We start from the raw sequence: 21,913 nt of genomic DNA, 5'->3' as shown, positions 1-21,913 counted from the left end.
CTCCACCAACCCCTGTGTAAAAAACCTTGCTCCACACATCTTCATTAAACTCTCCCCCTTTCACCATGTACCTAAGTAAGTAAGTACGTAAGTAAATTTATTGGCCAAGTATTCACATACAATGAATTTGCCTTGGTGCTCCACCCACAAGTAACAACATGACATACAGTGACAGTTACGAATGACTCAGAAAACACTAAACATTAATAATAATAAGACATTAATGATAAAACACCATTGATCAAGCATGTGAACCAACAAAATACCAGATCAAAGGGAGGTTTTTGGCTGTTGAGTAGAGCAACTACTCGTGGATAAAAACTGTTTTTATGTCTGGCTGTGGCAGCTTTGACAATCCGGAGTCGCCTTCCAGAGGGAAGTGATTCAAAGAGTTTGTGGCCAGGGTGAGAGGGGTCAGAGATGATCTTGCCCGCTCGCTTCCTGGCCCTTGCAGTGTACAGTTCATCAATGGAGAGAAGGTTGCAGCCAATAACCTTCTCAGCTGATCGGACGATTCGCTGCAGCCTCCAGGTGTCGTGCTTGGTGGCCGAGCCAAACCAGACCATGATGGAGAAGGTGAGAACAGACTCTACGATGGCCGTGTAGATGGATATTGATGGACATCTCTAGTGATGGATATTTCCACCTTGGAATAAAGGTTCTGACTATCTACCCTATCTATGCCCCTCATAATGTTACATACTTCTATCGAGTTTCCCATCGACCTCTGATGTTCCAGAGAGAACAATCTAAGTTTATTCAACCTCTCCTTGAAGCTGAAAAGCTCTAATCCAGGTAACTTTCCGGTAAACACCCTCTTCAACCTCTCCAAAGCCTCCACATCCTTCTGGTAACGGAGCAACCGGAACTGCACGCAATTGAGACACAAGCAACGGCAGATGCTGGGATCTTGAGCAAAAGACTAGTGGTCACAGTTTGAGGATAAGAGGGAAGTCTTTTAGGACCGAGATGAGAAAATCATTTATTACACAGAGAGTGGTGAACCTGTGGAATTCTCTGCCACAGAAGGTAGTTGAGGCCACAGTTCATTGGCTATATTTAAGAGGGAGTTAGATGTGGCCCTTGTGGCTAAAGGGATCAGGGGGTATGGAGAGAAGGCAGGTACAGGATACTGAGTTGGATGATCAGCCGTGATCATATTGAATGGCAGTGCAGGCTCGAAGGGGTGAATGGCCTACTCCTGCACCTATTTTCTATGTTTCTATTAAGACGAGGTGCTGGAAGAACTCAGTCTGAAGAAAGGTCTCAGCCCAAAGCATTATCTGTCCATTCCTTCCACAGATGCTGCCTGACATGTTGAGTTCCTCCAGCACTTTTGAGTTTAGGCCACAATTGAACCGGACTCTGCACAAAGTATTTTCAATACATGCCGCCATCTTGGGCAAGACATGCACACACACTGACTTACAATAAAAGCCCTTCAGAAGATGATGACAAGGTGGTCTACAGAATTCAAACAAACATTATTCTTGCCATAGAGGGAGTACAGAGAAGGTTCACCAGACTGATTCCTGGGATGTCAGGACTTTCATATGAAGAAAGACTGGATAGACTCGGCTTGTACTCGTTAGAATTTAGAAGATTGAGGGGGGATCTTATAGAAACTTACAAAATTCTTAAGGGGTTGGACAGGCTAGATGCAGGAAGATTGTTCCCGATGTCGTGGAAGTCCAGAACAAGGGGTCACAGTTTAAGGATAAGGGGGAAATCTTTTAGGACTGAGATGAGGAAAACATTTTTCACACAGAGAGTGGTGAATCTCTGGAATTCTCTGCCACAGAAGGTAGTTGAGGCCAGTTCATTGGCTATATTTAAGAGGGAGTTAGATGTGGCCCTTGTGGCTAAAGGGATCAGGGGGTATGGAGAGAAGGCAGGTACAGGATACTGAGTTGGATGATCAGCCATGATCAAATTGAATGGCGGTGCAGATTCGAAGGGCCGAATGGCCTACTCCTGCACCTATTTTCTATGTTTCTATGTTTCTATTATGAACTAGGTTCATCATTCGCCCCCTGCTCACAGTCCATACAACCAGTCTGTATTCCTGCCCACCTCTAGTAGTTCACCATTCAACCCAGTAACCTTTCACCCCTGCTCACAGTTCACCTTTGACCTCAACATGAGCCCATCTACCCAAGCCTTAAAAATACTCCAGGACTCTACAACCACCATCCATTGAGAGGGTTCCAAAAACTCGGAAAATATATGAAAGTCATCTCTCTTGAATGGCCATCTCTTTATTTATTTTTTAACAAATTATCCCCATTTGTAGATTATTCTTGACAGGGAGAAACATTCTCTCTAATTCTCAGTAAAGACCACTCAATGGGTCTAATGTGGTCAAAAGTGCTGGAGAAACTCAGCGGGTGAGGCAGCATCTATGGAGCGGAGGAAATAGGCGACGTTTCGGGTCGAGACCCTTCTTCAGACTGTTGTGGGGGTGGGGGGGCGGGAAGAAGAAAGGAAGAGGCGGAGACAGTGGGCTGTGGGAGAGCTGGGGAGGGGAGGGGAAAGAAGGAGAAAGCAGGGACTACCTGAAATTGGAGGTCAATGCTCAATGGGTCTAATGATCTATTCCACATTTTCCTTGAACCTCGTCCCCTTTGATCTCTCGTTTTCACACCTTACCCTTCCACATCTGTGTCTCCCTCTCCCCTGACTCTCAGTCTGACCCTTAACGTCACGCATTCATTCTCTCCAGAGATGCTGCCTGTCCCACTGAGTTACTCCAGCATTTTGTCTCTATCTTAGGTGTAAACCAGCATCTGGAAGAACTCAGATTACAACCCTCAAAATACATTGTCTCGTCCCACTCTTTGAAACACCATGTATACAAGCCGAGCCTGTGGAACCTTTCCTCCCTGCCAGTCTTTGCCTGGTGCGTGCAAGTGGCTTCCTCCTAGGTCAGGGACGGGTAATGACGTGTCCGCTGTTACTGGCAGGAGTTTAGAGAGACTGGGATCAGAGTTACTGCTAGTGGCCTCTCCGCCCACCAATTGATACATTCACCTGACCACTAAACCATTGGGGACAACCTCAGGATCTGAAAGCAGAAACAGTTTGAGACGATTGTAAAAGGGGAATCCTGGCCTTCTTATACCAGACTGTGGAGATCCAGAAAAATAATATGTCACGCAAGGATGTAAAATGTTCTCCAATTTAGTTAAAAAAGCTGTACAGGAACTCGAGATGTCATCGGGCAGGCCCTGAGTCATCAGTATTCATTTCTCAATTTTTCCTGCACCTGTGTTTTTTTGCAGTAGAGCCTTTGCGAGTTCTTTTTTCATATCCAGGTGTAGAAACAAGGAACTGCAGATGCCGGTTTACCAAGGAAAGAAACGCAAAGTGCTGGAGTGACTCAGTTGATCGCTGGAAAACGTGGATAGGTGATGTTTCAGGTCGTGACCTGTCTAGCTTTCTTCCCCCCCAAACCACCCCCCCCCCCCCCCCCCCCCCCCCCCCCCACACCCCAGACTTCTTCATCAGTCTGAAGAAGGTTCCTCACCGGAAACCATGCCTAGCCATGCAACTTTTTGACAGCACACAAAAAACACCGATAGTTTAGTTTAGTTTAGAGATTCAGCGTGGAAACATAGAAACATAGAAACATAGACAATAGGTGCAGGAGTAGGCCATTCGGCCCTTCGAGCCTGCACCGCCATTCAATATAATCACGACTGATCATCCAACTCAGTATCCCATCCCTGCCTTCTCTCCATACCCCCTGATCCCTTTAGCCACAAGGGCCACATCTAACTCCCTCTTAAATATAGCCAATGAACTGTGGCCTCAACTACCTTCTGTGGCAGAGAATTCCACAGATTCACCGCTCTCTGTGTAACCTACAACCTGCACGTCTTTGGGGTGTGGGTGGGAATCAGAGGAAACCCACGCGGTCACGGAGACAACGCACTGTATTTACTCCGTAGAGTTCGTCTCCGTAGTCAGGATCGAACCCGGGTCTCTGGCGCTGGATGAGTATTTCTGGAGAAAAGGAATGGGTGAGGTACAGGATACAGGATCTTGAGTCGGTACAGGATACTGAGTTGGATGATCAGCCATGATCATATTGAATGGCGGTGCAGGCTCGTAGGCCTACTCCTGCACCTATTTTCTATGTTTCTATGTGATGTTTCAGGTCGAGACCCTTCTTCAGAATTCCTCCTCCTCTCTCCTCGCTCCGACGAGAGTCCAGCAACTCCTCAAGAGCCGGTTTCCATGTTGGACCAATCTCTACGCCAATCATATTGGCATATTTTTGATTCAGAGTCAAATTTATCAACAGCTGAGCTGAGCTGACATTATGATTCGGAGTTTTATCATTCGGTAATATTAACTGTGGCAACATAACTGAGGGTAAAGTACTGAAAGTAGAGAAAGATCTGTATTAAAAGTCGAAGAGGAGTAGGGACACTATAGTTAACTATGTGTTAATTACTCTTGCCTTTTCGGTTCATACACATATCCGGCTAAGTCTCTCAGCTGCTAGACTACCATCCAGACAGCATACTAATGTTCGCTGTGTAGACAAAAGTGCTGGAGAAACTCAGCGGGTGCAGCAGCATCTATGGAGCGAAGGAAATAGGCAACGTTTCGGGCCGAAACCTGCTTCCGGTCCCGCTGAGTTAAGGGCCTGTCCCACGGGCATGCAACCAGCATGCGGCAAGCGCGGCCTAAAGGGCCGGTCCCACCAGCATGCGCGACCAAACCAGAAGCGGGAGCCGCACGGAGGTCGAGTGAGTGATGCGTTGCCGAGCGGAATTTTTGAACACGGTCAGTTTTTCGGAGCCCCGCGCGATGTCGGGACCAGCTCCGCACAACTCCATACGGCTCCGGCGATCGAAGTGGGACCGGCCCCGCGAGGCTGTATGGCTCAAGCGACCACGTTAGGTCGCGCTTGCCGCATGCAGGGACGAAACCTTGCCTATTTCCTTCGCTCCATAGATGCTGCCTCACCCGCTGAGTTTCTCCAGCATTTTGTGTCTACCTTCAGACCAAAGGCCGCTAGTTTGATTTGTAGAGGGGGCTGGAGGAAGAGCGATGGGTAGGATTAAGAACATTTGAGTCTGAATAAGGGTCCCAACCTGAAATGTCATCTATCCATGTTCTCCAGAGATGCTGCCTGACCCGCTGAGTTACACCAACACTGTGTGTACCTCTTAGTAAGCCAGCATCATAGTTCCTTGTTTCTATATTAAGGATATTTGTGATGGGGTGATATTTGTCAGGCCAGGGTTACCGTGGTGACGAACTATTGATTAACCAATGTGGCTCACAGGGTAATGAAGCGTTTCGAGAAAAAGAGAACTGCAAATAGCAAAGTTTAACTTCAAGCATGAACAAGTTATTGAAATTCCAAGCCACGGTATAAGCCTTCATTGTGGTTCATCAGATTAAATAGGGACTCAACAGGGAAATCCTGACCAACTCCACAGCATTTCTGAGGCCACAACACAATCCAATGCATCCGATGGTGTGAACGTTGACTTAAAGCAAATCATTTGGCGAGGTCCCACATGGTAGACTGATCACAAGAACTAAAAGCACAAAGATTCAAGGAGACAAGAGGCAAACTGGACCCAAACCAGCTCCATAATCAGCTCAATAGACAATAGGTGCAGGAGTAGGCCATTCGGCCCTTCGAGCCAGCACCGCCATTCAATGCGATCATGGCTCATCATCCCCAATCAGTACCCCCCCACCCCCCGTTCCTGCCTTCTCCCCTGACTCCACTATTTTTAAGAGCCCTATCGAGCTCTCTCTTGAAAGCATCCAGAGAACCGGCCTCCACCTGAGGCAGAGAATTCCACAGACTCACCGCTCTCTGTGAGAAAAAGTGTTTCCTCGTCTCCGTTCTAAATGGCTTACTCCTTATTCTTAAACTGTGGACTCCCCCAACATCGGGAACATGTTTCTTGCCTCTAGTGTGTCCAAGCCCTTAACATTCTTATATGTTTCAATGAGACACCTCTCATCCTTCTAAACTCCAGAGTGTACAAGCCCAGCTGATCCATTCCTTGTAAACCTACGCTGCATTCTCTCAATAGCAAGAATGTCCTTCCTCAAATTAGGGGACCAAATTAGCTCCAGGTCCAATGTCTTCCACTGACCATCAAGCTACCATTTTGTAGCCAGGTTTAGGAATGATTGTATGTGCACTGGAAGAGCCGTGATCTCTGGGGCTGTGGACTAAATGCTAGAATGTTGGGATAAGCCAGGTAGCACATTATCATAGGTAGACACAAAATGCTGGAGTAACTCAGCGGGACAGGCAGCATCTCTGGAGAGAATTCAGAAGGGTCTCGACCCGAAACGTCACTTATTCCTTCTATCCAGAGATGCTGCCTTTCCCGCTGAGTTACTCCAGCATTTTGTGTCTACCTTCGATTTAAACCAGCATCTGCAGTTCTTTCCAGCACGTTATCATAGATGGGCTGAACAGCCTTTGCTGCATTGCACACATACGACTATGGTTATTCTATTCAAACACATTAAGCATGTGGATAAGACAACTTAAATCTGCTCGATATGAAATGTCAATTCAACCTGTTTTGAAGCAGAACTCATGAAAGAGCACAACAGGATATGTAGACATGTGTCCTTTATCAGTAGACTCGGCCCACCAGACCAGACACGTCAGAATCACAAACTTATTATTGCTTTCACAACTATTGTGCATTTTGGAATTTTAGTCATGCAGCACTGAAATGTGTCCTTTAGACCAACTCATCCATGCCGACCAATCTGCCGACCAATGTTTTCCCATATTAATTTGAACATTCAAACTTTAAAAACTTACTAGACAGTGGAATGAACATTTTTCTTCACAGTACAACAAGAGGCTATTTATTTGTTTGTTCATGCTTGGCCCATCCCCAACCCAAGAGGCTTGTTGGACCATTTCATGGGCCCATTCAGAGGTAACCATATTGATGGATTTTTAGCGTCACAGAGAGGCCAAATTACACAAGGATGGCAAACCCCGCTCTCTGAAAGACCATTAGCGACTGAGAGTTTATGAACTATCCAGAACTTTGCTATTATTGCATAACACACAACTTTGCAAACTTAATTTGAAATCTGTTTTTTGTATGAACATATTGATCATGAACCTAATGGAGATTTTCCATTTAATAAAAACCTTTTGGTTAGTTTATTGTCACGTGTAGAGTGAAAAGCTTTTTTGCTGCAAGCTAATCAGTCAGCTAAAGATTTAGTTGTGTGCTAACCAGTCAGTGGAAAGACTATAGATGATTACAATCAAGCCCGCCCACAGTGTGCAGATACAGGATAAAGGAAATAACATTTAGTGAATGATAAACAGGGTCGTGCCCCAACGTTGGTGTTCCGACCATCACGACCAGGGGACTTGAACATCGGCCCCCGTCCGTAGCGGCAACTACGGAGGGTCAGGGTCCCGACCTCGGATGAACAAGGGAGGAGGATTGTCTGAACTGTATTCCCTTCCACCGCAGTGAAGAATGCTGTGGTGGATGTCTGTGTTGAATTATGTTGTGTAGTGTGTCCTTTTTTAATTGTAACACTGCATGGTAAATTACATTCCACTGCACCTTATGGTGCAGGCGTCAAATAAACTTGAACTTGAAATGCGGTTTGTGCAAAAAAAACTACAAAACAGAATGGAACAGTATCAGTAATTGCATATTGGTGAGGAAAAAAAGAGAAATAAACCCAGCAATTTTAAAAGACACAACACAACAATAGTTTGGTACAGTAAGTTAGTCCCTGGTGAGATAAGAGTTTACAGTCCTGTAAATGGCCTTTGGGAAGAAACTCCTCTGTTTTCACAGCATGACAGCGGAGGCGTTTGCCTGACCGTAACAGCTGGAACATTCCGTTGCTGGGGTGGAAGGGGTCCCCCATAATGTTGCTGGCTCTGGATCTGCACCTTCTGATGTATAGTTCCTGCAGAGGGGCGAGTGTAGTTCCCATAGTGTGCGTTCGGCCGAACACACCACTCTCTGCAGAGCCTTCCTGTCCTCGGCAGAGCAGCTCCCAAACCAGATTGTGATGTTTCCGGACGAGATGCTTTCCACAGCCGCTAAGTAGACGATTGATTTTTGCCACTTACAGCCAAGGCATTAGAAAAGTACGCATTAAAGGAACATTACCACATTCACTTCTTTGTGCAGCACACATTTATCCATTAACGTTATTTGCAGTAAGGCAAAAGGGCTTTGGAATTCACTCCCATTTCTCAATTACAACAGATTCTGAATGAAACTAGTTAAATTATTGGGCAACGATATCAACGGTTACAGAATCGCGAAAGCGAGAGTTCAAATTTGGTTCTTCCTTGATCTAATTGAAAGGAGAACAGTCTCAGGAGGCCGAACTTCTCCCATTAAGAGAGTATTTTGTAATAATAATAATAATGGATGGGATTTATATAGCGCCTTTCTAATACTCAAGGAGCTTTACATCGCATTATTCATTCACTCCTCAGTCACACTCGGTGGTGGTAAGCTACTTCTGTAGCCACAGCTGCCCTGGGGCAGACTGACGGAAGCGTGGCTGCCATTCTGCGCCTACGGCCCCTCCGACCACCACCAATCACTCACACACATTCACACACATTCACACACAGGCAAAGGTGGGTGAAGTGTCTTGCCCAAGGACACAACGACAGTATGCACTCCAAGCGGGATTCGAACCGGCCACCTTCCGGTCGCCAGCCGAACACTTAGCCCATTGTGCCATCTGTCGCCATTGTAGCATTATGTAACTCTGTCAAAAACAGGATAGATCTATAACATAGATGCCGAGACATTATTTGCTCCATTTTTGGAGGATCAAATAATTGGTGCAAGGTCTCCCCACAACAGCTTGAATTTAGATCATGGTCATAGCACAAAAGAGCAAATGAATTAGTTTGAGGAATACGTCCATAATGTGGAAACCAGTGTTAGTCATGATACCCGCACAAGTAGTTCCCAGTAGTTAGCCATGTAGCAATTACTGCAATATACGTCACAGAGCTATACAGTACAAAACAGGCCCTTCGGCCCACCTTGTCCATACTGACCAAGTTATACTGGGCTACACTTTCCTGCTTTTGGCCCATATTCCTCAAAACCCTTCCTATCCAAACATCTTTTCAAATATCCTGTAAAAGTCGTAATTGTATCTGCTTGATAGACACAAAATACAGGTGTAACTCAACGGGACAGGCAGCATCTCTGGAGAGAAGGAATGGGTGATGTTTCGCATCGAGACCCTTCTTCAGACTGTCCAGACCTCAGATTTCTCCTGTGTCTATCTCATCTCAATGTTCACCTCATGGCAAAGATGTATTGCTTGGGTTTCAAACACAGATGAAAATTTTAGATAAAACCTTTACCCACCAAATGGAATGATCGGCAACAATATTTATCATTCCCGTTCTTGATGTTGCAGCTTTAACTCTGGGGATTTGACTGTGAGCAAATGACAGCAGTACATGTTCATATGGCATACACTGCAACCATTGTGCACTGGTGGTGGGGGGAATGAATGAAGGTGTAGGGTGGTAGATGGAATACCAGGGGTGCTTTTTTAGAAAGGAGGTGAGGAGGAACTTCTTTAGCCAGAGGGTAGTTAATCTGTGGAACTCATTGCCACAGAGGGTTGTGGAGGCCAAGTCAGTGGATGTTTTTAAGGCAGAGTTAGACAAATTCTTGATTAGAACGGGTGTCAAGGGTTATGGGGAGAAGGCAGGAAAATGGGATTAGGAGGAAGAGATCAGCCATGATTGAATAGCGTAGTGAGCCGAATTCTACTCCTATGACTTGTGAAATTGTGAACCATTTGAGCAGGCTGATTTACCCAGAAAGGCATTGAGATTCTTCAGTGTTGTTTATGCTCCACTATCTTTACAAGCCGAGAGTATACAATCGCACTTGACTTGAGCCCTGTAGATAGTTGAAAGCATTTGATGTACATAGTTTAAGTTCAGTTTCTGATTAATGGCAAACTCTTTAGGCAGCAGGTTAAGAGCTGATCCTGCCATTGAATGCCAAGGGTGAGTGGTGGTCTGACCACTCCTTCCTTAGAAATGAACATTGACTCAAACTTCGGTGACAGGTATGATACTTCCTGCTCAACGGCCCACGCCGTGACTCATGCAACTTGTCAGAGGTTATGGGCAGAAGGCAGGAGAATGGGGTTACGAGGGAGAGATAGATCAGCCATGATTGAATGGCGGAGTAGACTTGATGGGCCGAATGGCCTAATTCTACTCCTATCAGTTATGACCTTGTGATATGAAGTCTGCAATCATCAGTGAACATTCCCACTTCGGAAGTTATGATGGAAAGAGGGGAAACATAGAAACATAGAAAATAGGTGCAGGAGGAGGCCATTCGGCCCTTCGAGCCAGCACCGCCATTCATTGTGATCATGGCTGATCGTCCCCTATCAATAACCCGTGCCTGCCTTCTCCCCATATCCCTTGACTCCACTAGCCCCTAGAGCTCTATCTAACTCTCTCTTAAATCCATCCAGTGATTTGGCCTCCACTGCCCTCTGTGCCAGGGAAGGCCATTGATATGGTACTTGGTTAGCTTTGAAGAACATTACCTCTAACAACCATAACCCTCTTCCTTTGTGAAGGACCTAACAACTGCAGTAACAAGATTTTCTTTCCTTTTATATCCATGGACTTCAGTTAATACCACAATCCACTTCTGCAATAAACAAAGAAAACAAAATGCTGGAGTAACTCAACGGGTCAGAGGGATCTGTGGAGACAATGGACAGGTAACATTTTGGGTCGGGATCCTTCTTTAGAATCTTACTGATACAATACTCAGTTGAATGGTACCTTGATGGTAAGGGGAGTTACTCTAACCTTTGCACTACTGGCATTTGGCTTTGGTCCAATTTTGGATTAAGACTCTGACCTGGAAGCCAGTGGTGTTGGTAAAATCCAAGCGTGGCACCAGGGAACAAGTACCACTCGACACTGCCATCAACAACACCTCCTATAATGTTGCTGGTGTTTTAGAGCAAAAAGTGGCAAGTGAATTTTTGGATGGATTTGGGTAAAACTGTCTCATGCTTTGACTTTAGAGTGTCACCACAGAGGCATTAATGCATTCGGACTCCAGAGTTAGGGGCAAGTCAGAGTAATAGAATCAAGCAACATAGAACAGACCCTTCATCCCAATACATCCATGCTGTCCCTTCTAAGCTTGTACCATTTGACCGCATTTGACCTATACCCCTATAAACCTTTCCTGTCCATGTCCCTGTCTAAGTGTCTAAATGTTGTTACTGTACCTGCCTCAACTACCTCCACGTTACAGATACCCACCACCCTCTGAGTGGTTGTTAAGGGCTTGGACACGCTAGAGGCAGGAAACATGTTCCCGATGTTGGGGGAGTCCAAAACCAGGGGCCACACAGTTTAAGAATAAGGAGTAAGCCATTTAGAATGGAGACGAGGAAACACTTTTTCTCACAGAGAGTGGTGAGTCTGTGGAATTCGGAGGGCGGTGGGGGCAGGTTCTCTGGATGCTTTCAAGAGAGAGCTAGATAGGGCTCTTAAAAATAGCAGAGTCAGGGGATATGGGGAGAAGGCAGGAACGGGATACTGATTGGGGATGATAGAAACATAGAAACATAGAAAATAGGTGCAGGAGTAGGCCATTCGGCCCTTCGAGCCTGCACCGCCATTCAATATGATCATGGCTGATCATCCAACTCAGCCATGATCACATTGAATGGCGGTGCTGGCTCGAAGGGCCAAATGGCCTACACCTGCACCTATTGTCTATTGTCTATTGGGGGAAAAATGCCCCTATTAAACCTCGCTCCTCTCACCATAAACCCCTTCTTCAGACAGTTGAATGCAGTAGCATCCTAGCAGGGTGGGGCTCCTCAAATCTATGCTGTTTCACTACTGCTATCCGCTGTTTTTGAAAGCCTAGCTCATTCTCCGGATATTAAAGACAGAGGGAGTGCAGAGAAGGTTCACCAGACTGATTCCTGGGATGTCAGGACTGTCTTATGAAGAAAGACTGGATAGACTTGGTTTATACTCTCTAGAATTTAGGAGATTGAGAGGGGATCTTATAGAAACTTATAAAATTCTTAAGAGGTTGGACAGGCTAGATGCAGGAAGATTGCTCCCGATGTTGGGGAAGTCCAGGACAAGGGGTCACAGCTTAATGATAAGGGGGAAATCCTTTAAAACCGAGATGAGAAGAACTTTTTTTACACAGAGAGTGGTGAATCTCTCGAACTCTCTGCCACAGAGGGTAGTCGAGGCCAGTTCATTGGCTATATTTAAGAGGGAGTTAGATGTGGCCCTTGTGGCTAAAGGGATCAGAGGGTATGGAGAGAAGGCAGGTACGGGATACTGAGTTGGATGATCAGCCATGATCATATTGAATGGCGGTGCAGGCTCGAAGGGCCGAATGGCCTACTCCTGCACCTAATTTCTATGTTTCTATGTTTCTAAACCCCCTCATTATTTTTTTGATCACCATCATCTCCACCTTCCCTGACTTACAACAAAATAAAATCCAACCTACACGAATCAATGTAAGAGCTGGGATGTATTTCTGTACCTCGTTTTATTTTGTACCTGCTCGATTACCATTGTATAACGGCTGTAATGTTCAATACGTACATGATCACCCGCAACTCCACACAAATAACGGAGTCGCTCCAGCTTTTTGTGTCTATCTTCGGTTTAAACCAGCATCTGCAGTTCCTTCCTATACTCTACCCTAATGTCAGATTTCAAATACATGGATATTCAGTACCTAAGGAATTACTGCACCCAATTCATATCTTAGACAATAGACAATAGACAATAGGTGCAGGAGGAGGCCATTCGGCCCTTCGAGCCAGCACCGCCATTCAATGTGATCATGGCTGATCATCCCCAATCAGTACCCCGTTCCTGCCTTCTCCCCATATCCCCTGACTCCGCTATCTTTAAGAGCCCTATCTAGCTCTCTCTTGAAAGCATCCAGAGAACCTGCCTCCACCGCCCTCTGAGGCAGAGAATTCCACAGACTCACCACTCTCTGTGAGAAAAAGTGTTTCCTCGTCTCCGTTCTAAATGGCTTACTCCTTATTCTTAAAGTAGTAATTCTTCGAGTAGTTTCCAGCACTTTGTGTTTAAAGAGGGGATTTCAACCGGGTCCATCGACTTTGATTATTCATTACCAAAAAGTTGAAATACACTTGGAGGGGGGGAAAACAGTCGCTACGAAACGTGAAACTGAAGTTGGGGGGGAAATCAAAACTGGTTGGAAATCAGCAATTGTTTCACCAAGTGCGATCAAACTCCCTGTAGGTGGACAAAAATGTTGGAGAAACTCAGCGGATGAGACCCTCGACTCGAAATGTCACCTATTTCCTTCGCTCCATAGATGCTGCCTCCCCCGCTGAGTTTCTCCAGCAGTTTTGTCTACCTTTGATTTTTCCAGCATCTGCAGTTCCTTCTCAAACTCCCTGAAATCAGTTTTACCTCCAGGGGTTAATTGGCTGCCGGGTTATCCGTGAAAATCTCTATATTTCCAATTTTTTTAAACATAAATGTCTATTTCATAATAATTTTGGCTGGAGATGGAATTAGAATGTTTGATGACATATTTACACACTTCCAACTACTCTTTGGATTACCACATGCGCCTTTAAACATGTAGCGAAGTTCACTCACCCAAAAGGCATCTTTAAACCGGAGTCGAGTCATACTGAAGGGAGAGAGGTGGGTGCACAAGGTGATTTAAGAGAGAGTTTTCTAAGGAGTAGACTTTTTTTTTAAAGTGATAATCCGGCGGCGTGTTTCTTTGTTGCATGCAGCTTTCAATATTCGCTTCCAAATACGTTCCCCTTCTTCCCCGAGGCACCGTTTTTCCGCTCACTCTTGTTGGTAGCAACCTCCCTTGCGAGAAAGAGCGAGGCGTTTTTTTTTTGTTCTCGCTAGTGATGTCAGAAAGTAACCGCAATTAACACGTGAGACCTCGGTGGCACGCTTACATTCTCTGGATTCAAGCAGCGGGTTATTTCTGAGTTTGTCGAGACAAGGGTGCAAGAAAAAAGTAGACAGGTTTTGCAAAACAAAAAGAGAAGGTGTTTGTGAGGCAACTGGCAGCACAGCCGAAGTGTATGCCACGCTTGTAGCTATTTGTGCAATAAATAGATGAGGGGATTTAGCGACAGATGGGATGAAGAAAGGAGGTGTTGAAATTCGAGTTGGAACCGAGCATATCGGTTTGGGAGCGAAACCTACCTAAACCTTCATCGAAATGACAAGAAAAGCATCCCCCAGGTCAAGCAGCATCTGTGGAAAGCAAAGTCAAATTTACGTCGATGGTTGAGACAGGGAAAGGCAGAAAAGTAAGTAAGTAAGTAAGTTTTTTGGCCAAGTATTCACATACAAGGAATTTGCCTTGGTGCTCCGCCCACAAGTAACAACATGACATACAGTGACAGTTACGAATGACTCAGAAAACACTAAACTTTAATGATAATAAGACATTAATGATAAAACACCATTGATCAAGCAGGTGAACCAACAAAATACCAGATCAAAGGGAGGCTACAGATTTTTGGCTGTTGAGTAGAGCAACTACTCGTGGATAAAAACAGTTTTTATGTCTGGCTGTGGCAGCTTTGACAATCCGGAGTCGCCTTCCAGAGGGAAGTGATTCAAAGAGTTTGTGGCCAGGGTGAGAGGGGTCAGAGATGATCTTGCCCGCTCGCTTCCTGGCCCTTGCAGTGTACAGTTCATCAATGGGGGGAAGGTTGCAGCCAATAATCTTCTCTGCTGATCGGACGATTCGCTGCAGCCTCCGGATGTCGTGCTTGGTGGCCGAGCCAAACCAGACCATGATGGAGAAGGTGAGGACAAACTCTACGATGGCCATGTAGAATTGGACCATCATTGCCTGTGGCAGATTGTGCTTCCTCAGCTGCTGTAGGAAGTACATCCTCTGTTGTGCCTTTTTGACTGTGAGATTTAAGTTGCAGAGAAGGTGAGAGGAGGGGCTCCAGACTTGCAGGGAGGTCCCACAGACTTGGATTATCACCTTTTAACTGTCTCCAAGTTTACCTCCAGAACATATCCATGCAAACCATCGGGGCCTCCCCTGAAACCAATATTCCCTTTGCCTTATCTATCTTTCCCTCACCTTCTCTGGATCGAACTGTGTTTCCCCCTTTCCCAGATCTGCAAAAGGGTCTGCAGCCTGAAACATGAACTCTGTCCCTCTTTCCACCAGTACAGCCTGACCTACTGAGTGTTTACAGCATTTTCTGTTTTGTAAATTTCAACTGAACGATGCTGGTTTTACAAAACAAAGGCATAAAGTACTTGAGCAATTCAGGCAGCATCCCTGGAGAACATGGCTAGGTGATGTTTTGGGTTTGAACCAAATGTTGTATTGGTCATATTGCCAATGTTATGCGAAGAAAATGGAGATACCGATGAAGTTAAGGGGATCACCAATAAACATGCTCAAACTTTTACCAAGGAAAGACACAAAATGCTGGAGTAACTGTGGGTCAGGCAGCATCCCTCCTGAACATGGATAAGTGACGTTTCAGGATGAGACCCTTCTTCAGGAAGGGTCTCGATGCGAAACGTCACTTATGCATGTTCTCCAGAGACGCTGCCTAACCTGCTGAGTTACTCCAGCATTTTGGGTCTTTCCATGCACAAAACTATGTATGTTGAGGGTGTAAACCAAGAGAAGCTGAGTTTTTGCTACAAGAGGTCTGAAAGGGTGGTAAGGAGATATGATTTCAGGTGAAGTGTTATGCCCCTGACCCACTTAGGAAACCTGAATGGAAACCTGAAGAGATACATTGGCTGAGGTACAGGCTTGTACAGCCTCACCACCTTACTAAAGGTGAACGGACCTTTGCTCCAAATCCCAATAACACTAGTTGTATGTTGGCCCACTTTCTCCTGCACTCCTTATGCCCATATCCCACTTAGGAAACCTGAACAGAAACCAATGGAGACTTTGCGCCCCACCCAAGGTTTCCGTGCGGTTCCCGGAGGTTTTTGTCAGTCTCCCTACCTGCTTCCACTACCTGCTTCCGGCAACCTCCTGCAACTTCCGGTAACCGCACGGAAACCTTGGGTGGGGCGCAAAAGTCTCCAGAGGTTTCCGTTCAGGTTTCCTAAGTGGGACAGGGGCATTAGGATCTGGTTTGCACTGCCTGAATATGCGGTGGAATGAAATTCAATAATAATAACTATCAAAATGCAATTGGTAAAGGGAATACATTTTCTTCCAGGTCAAAGGAGAAAATAAGGCATTGGGACTAGCTGGATAAACGGGTTGAAGAGCCAATACAAGCATAATGGGCTGTCTGGGCTGTGCCTGTGCTATGTAATTTAATGTAATCTGAATCATCAGCATTCAGTTTGTATTCTACCAGGACCACTTGGCACCAGATATCATCATTGCATTGATCCAAGTAAAAATTCAAGACCAAATGCCGCTAGAAAGGAGAAGTGCTGACTTTAATATTCCAAAGAGCGTTGCCAAACATCCCGACTGCAGGAGATTTCCAACCCTGGGGAATATCTTCAGCTCGAGCATTTTCAGGCACAGCATTCAGGTCTCATCAGGCCCATCAGCGATCAGCTCCATTCAGAACTCCTCCTGTAATGAAACAGACTGTGCCAACTTGGAGCAGAGTATGACACCCAGGCAACAACTTTCTTCCACTGTTCTACCCTGAGGTGTACAAGGCGTGTAATGCGCCTGGAAATACTGCAACACTTTCTCAGCAGTTGTTTAGATTAGTTCAGTGATACAGCGTGGAAACAGGTCTATTGGCCCACCAAGTCCACACCGACCAGTGATAGAAACATAGAAAATAGGTGCAGGAGTAGGCCATTTGGCCCTTCGAGCCTGCACCGCCATTCAATATGATCATGGCTGATCATCCAACTCAGTATCCTGTACCTGCCTTCTCTCCATACCCCCTGATCCCTTTAGCCACAAGGGCCACATCTAACTCCCTCTTAAATATAGCCAATGAACTGGCCTCAACTACCTTCTGTGGCAGAGAATTCCAGAGATTCACCACTCTCTGTGTGAAAAATGTTTTCCTCATCTTGGTCCTAAAAGATTTCCCCCTTATCCTTAAACTGTGACCCCTACAATCACCCATACAATCGTTCTATCCTACACACTAGGGATCATTTAAAGAAGCCCAATTAACCTACAAACTCAGTCACAGGGAGAATGTACAATCTCTGTACAGACAGCACCCATAGTCGGGATCGAACCCGGGTCACTGATGCTGTAAGGCAGTGGCGGACTTGCCAGGGTGTCAGCTTGCACGATGGCAAGTGGGCCCCTGATGAAGTGGGCCCCCTATATCAAGTGGGCCCCTGATGAAGTGGGCCCCCTTTGTCTCCTGGCAACCAATATTTCTAGACCCAGTCCGCTACTGCTGTAAGGCATCACCTCCACTCACTGCACCACCGTGCCACCTATTGGAGAACATGGATAGGTCATGTTTCGGGTCAAAACCCTTCTTTAAGTGTTACCCATCCATGTTCTCCAGTGATGCTGCCTGACTTGTGCGTTAGTCCAGCATTTTGTGTCTTTCCTTGGTAAACTTGCACCTGCAGTTCCTTGTTTCTAAACTAGTTACTTTGAACATACAGGATATCATTCTTCTTTCGTGTGGCGTGCACAGTCTAAAGTTGTTGGACAACTTGTTCTATTGGATCTTCCGTTTGTGCACGTCGAGTTGATTGCATTAGTCGAAACAGGGCGGACCACGTGAAGGTTGCAATCTTCCACCCCACAGGATATCATTATCATGACATTACTTCCCTCTGTACACTGAGGAAGCAGCATCACCATAAAGGCTGCATGGGTTCTTGTTAGCGTTACCTACATTCTGAGAATAGGTTTCTTAAAGACCTTTATTTTTGGCACATTTGCTCTCCGTTTCACACCCATTTTTGGAGCTCAAGTGCAAGCTGGCTCGCTTAATTGCAGCAGGACTGTTTGCAAAACACATGCGATGCAATTCAGAGCTGGAAGTCACTTGTAATTAACTCAGTTTATACATTTAGCACATTAAGACTTCTGTTCTTAAACAGGAAGCCTGGCCTTATCATCTTACACAATCAACATCACATCTGTGAAATCATCCATGGTGCACAGTCACAGATTAAACAAAAACTAATTTCACATAAGAGAGAGAGCCTAGAAGAGCTGGTATGTAAATACTCCTTAAATCTTTTCAACATTATAACTGGGAAATTAGTTTTGAATATTGAGCGGGTATGCATGGCAGCTAATTTTCATATAGCAATATCACAAACTGCAAATGGCACCAGTAACTGTTAATCCCAGTCATAGTCATACAGCATGGAAACATCTCAACTTGTCTATGCCGACCAAGTTGTCCCATCTACGCTAGTCCCACCTGCCTGCGTTTGGGCCATATATACCTCTAAACCTTCCCTACCCATGTACGTGTCTCTTTAAACTCACTTTATTCTTGTCTAACACATTTTTTAGCTGGTCCTAGGGCAACCATACAAGAAACAAAATACTTTACTCATTGTAAAACCTTCCTAGACATCTTTGGGCTGTTAAGTGCACTTAAATTTGCAGCTATTTTTAAACCTTTCACTAAGCTTTTGGCCATGCCCATCTGCTTTTATTGATTTGGAAGGTTCAGAACAATTTATTGGTTGCAAAATGTTTAGGAAGGAACTGGAGATGCTGGTTTAAATCGAAGACAGACACAAAAAGCTGGAGTAACTCAGTGGGTCTGACAGCAGCTCTGGAGAAAAGGAATGGGTGACTGTTCACTGTCTGTATCTCATAGAAACATAGAAAATAGGTGCAGGAGTAGGAGTAGGCCATTCGGCCCTTCGAGCCTGCACCGCCATTCAATATGATCATGGCTGATCATCCAACTCAGTATCCTGTACCTGCCTTCTCTCCATACCCCCTGATCCCTTTAGCCACAAGAGCCACATCTAACTCCCTCTTAAATATAGCCAATGAACTGGCCTCAACTACCTTCTGCGGGAGAGAATTCCACAGATTCACCACTCTCTGTGTGAAAAAAGTTTTTCTCATCTCGGTCCTAAAAGATTTCCCCTTTATCCTTAAACTGTGACCCCTTGTTCTGGACTTCCCCAACATCGGGAACAATCTTCCTGCATCTAGCCTGTCCAACCCCTTAAGAATTTTGTACGTTTCTATAAGATCCCCCCCTCAATCTTCTAAATTCTAGCGAGTACAAACCGAGTCTATCCAGTCTTTCTTCATATGAAAGTCCTGACATCCGAGGAATCAGTCTGGTGAACCTTCTCTGTATTCCCTCTATGGCAAGAATGTCTTTCCTCAGATTAGGAGACCAAAACTGTACGCAATACTCCAGGTGTGGTCTCACCAAGACCCTGTACAACTGCAGTAGAACCTCCCTGCTCCTATACTCAAATCCGTTTGCTACGAATGCTAACATACCATTCGCCTTCTTCACTGCGGTTTCCTCTCGGTTTCCTCTCCCCTAACTCTCAATCTGAAGACTGGTCTCAACTGCAAACATTAGCTATTCCTTTTCTACAGAGATGCTGTCTGACACTCTGAGTTACTCCACCTTTTTGTGTATCTTTGGTTGCAAAACTCTAGCATCTAGCATTTTTTTGGAAACTGTTTTATTAGGTAGTAACAAGGAGAAAAACAGTTAGTATTAAAGTAAAAACAGCTCTTGTTGCCCTCCTGCCAGTGCATACCAATGGCGATGAGATGACAAATGTAAGAATTGCCCAGAGCCTGTAATACCGAAGGGTTTCGACCCGAAACGTTGCCTATTTCCTTCGCTCCATAGATGCTGCTGCACCCGCTGAGTTTCTCCAGCACTTTTGTGTACCTACCATTGATGAACACAGTTCCAAAGGGATTCTATCAATTGATCCAACAAACTAATAGATTACAAATAAGTTGTCTCCTATTCCGTCTGCTGTTTTGGACACCAGGCAGCAGTGAAGGTAAGAGCATCTTCTCCATCTATTGCCCACAGCGCAGCTAACAACCTCAGTTCCAAGGTAAGTCCTTGTATGTGAAAAATCTCCTTTTACACACATCATCTAATAACTTCCCACCATTTGACAAATCGCTACAACAAAAAAGCTTCATTTCAACTGTTTAACACGTTAGCCATTAACTCACGTGGTATTTCACAATATTAGTTGCACATACCACAAAGTATTACTATCTAAAGAAATCAGATTCTTCTTGCAAAATCAAGTCAAACTCAACTACAATAGATACTGTAAAGGGGGAGAGGAACTATAGAATATAGCTCTCAAAATTAGAGTCATACAGCATGGGGAACTCACCCATGCCAAACATGATGCCCCATCAAAGCTAGTCCCATTTGGATTGTATCTGCCTCACCCATCTCCTCTCGCAGCTCATTCCTTACATCTACCGCTTTATAGTGCATCAGTTCCACAGATAAAGTCCAATGTCCACAATTGGGAAGAGGTAAATTGGACAGTACTCTGGCCTATGAAAGGGCAATTCAGAAGCCTGATAACAGAAGGGAAGAAGCTGTTCCTGAGTCTGGTAGTGCGTGCTTTCCAGCTTCTGTATATTTTGTTGGACGGGATTGGGGAGAAGAAATGCTTTGCATGGACAAGTTGGCCGATGAGCCTGTTTCCCATGCTGTATGACTCCAATGCTAAGAACTGTATTCTGTACTCTTTCCCCTTTGCTCTATCTATTGTGTGAGACATCTATGATTATGTTGGCTGCTTTTCCGAGGCAGCATGAAATGTAGATGGTATCAATGGTAGTAAGTCTGGTCTGTGTGGACTGGGCTATACCGACAACTCTGCAATTTCTTGCGGTTTTGGTCAGAGCTTTCTTCAGACCAAGCTACTAGGCAACCCAACAGTAAGCTTTCTATGGTGCATTAGAAATTGATAATAGTCAATAGACAATAGAAAATAGGTGCAGGACCATTCGGCCCTTCGAGCCAGCACCGCCATTCAATGTGATCATGGCCAATCAGTACCCCGTTCCTACCTTCTCCCCATATCCCCTGACTCCGCTATTTTTAAGAGCCCTATCTAGCTCTCTCTTGAAAGCATCCAGATAACCTGCCTCCACCGCCCCTGAGGCAGAGAATTCCACAGACATGGGAGACATGCCGAATTTGCTCAGCCTCTTCAGGACGTAGAGGCATAGGTGTGCCTTCTTGGCTGTGACATCAATGTGGTTGGTCCACGACAGATCATTGGTGGTATTAATGCAAAGGAACTTGAAGCTCTCAATCATTTCCACTTCAGCACCATTGATGGCGCATGTACTCGACCGTGCTTCGTAAACCCGATTATTGTAAAATTTTATGTTTGATCCACATTCTACAAGGAAGGAAAATTGTCATCTTTATTCAATTCACCCCATCTTTGTATCCAGGCCCAGCACTGCTGGCCAATTGGGACAATTAATGAACTGCATACATAGAGGCTTTTCCAAAGATGGTCATAATTCGTGAATGGATAAAGAAGGAATCTGCTTTTATTGATTCCTTTATATTACCAATGTTTGGGAGATGTTTGATGGATTAGTAATTTGGTTTATTCTGTTTGCTGCAGATAACTTGCTGCGGTGGTTACACTTTTCCAACAATGTTGGAATTGTTACCCCAACAACAAATGCAAATAGTTCTACATTCACTGGGCTCAGCTCCCAGCATTTACACCAGAACTAACTGTTGAGTCTTCCTGAGGTGTTGTGGGCCTAACTCAACGGACCAGCAGTGAAGGGAGGTGCCCACTTGATAACCCCAGTGATATACTTGCACCCACACGATCAGTTTTTATGTGCTTATTAATATGTAGATAGCTTATTATTGCATATGTACTTAGTTA

The 21,913-nt window shown here is 45.1% G+C and overlaps 1 protein-coding gene across 3 annotated transcripts in view; it reads right to left on the bottom strand.

Annotated features, from left to right (window-relative positions):
- Positions 1-14,099, bottom strand: part of pstpip1 (proline-serine-threonine phosphatase interacting protein 1) — a 61,365-nt gene extending 47,266 nt beyond the window's left edge. For all 3 annotated transcript variants that reach the window (XM_033014925.1, XM_033014926.1, XM_033014928.1), the window contains exon 1: positions 13,697-14,099. In XM_033014925.1, coding sequence (XP_032870816.1) covers positions 13,697-13,729 — 33 coding nt within the window. In that variant the 5' untranslated portion in view covers positions 13,730-14,099. The remainder of the gene's footprint in view (positions 1-13,696) is intronic.
- Between the last annotated feature and the right edge of the window lie 7,814 nt (positions 14,100-21,913).

The sequence above is a fragment of the Amblyraja radiata genome, chromosome X (assembly GCF_010909765.2).
Source record: "Amblyraja radiata isolate CabotCenter1 chromosome X, sAmbRad1.1.pri, whole genome shotgun sequence".
NCBI lineage: Eukaryota > Metazoa > Chordata > Chondrichthyes > Rajiformes > Rajidae > Amblyraja > Amblyraja radiata.
The sequence above is the reverse complement of the archived record's forward strand: the minus strand, read 5'-3'. Positions and strand labels throughout refer to the sequence as shown.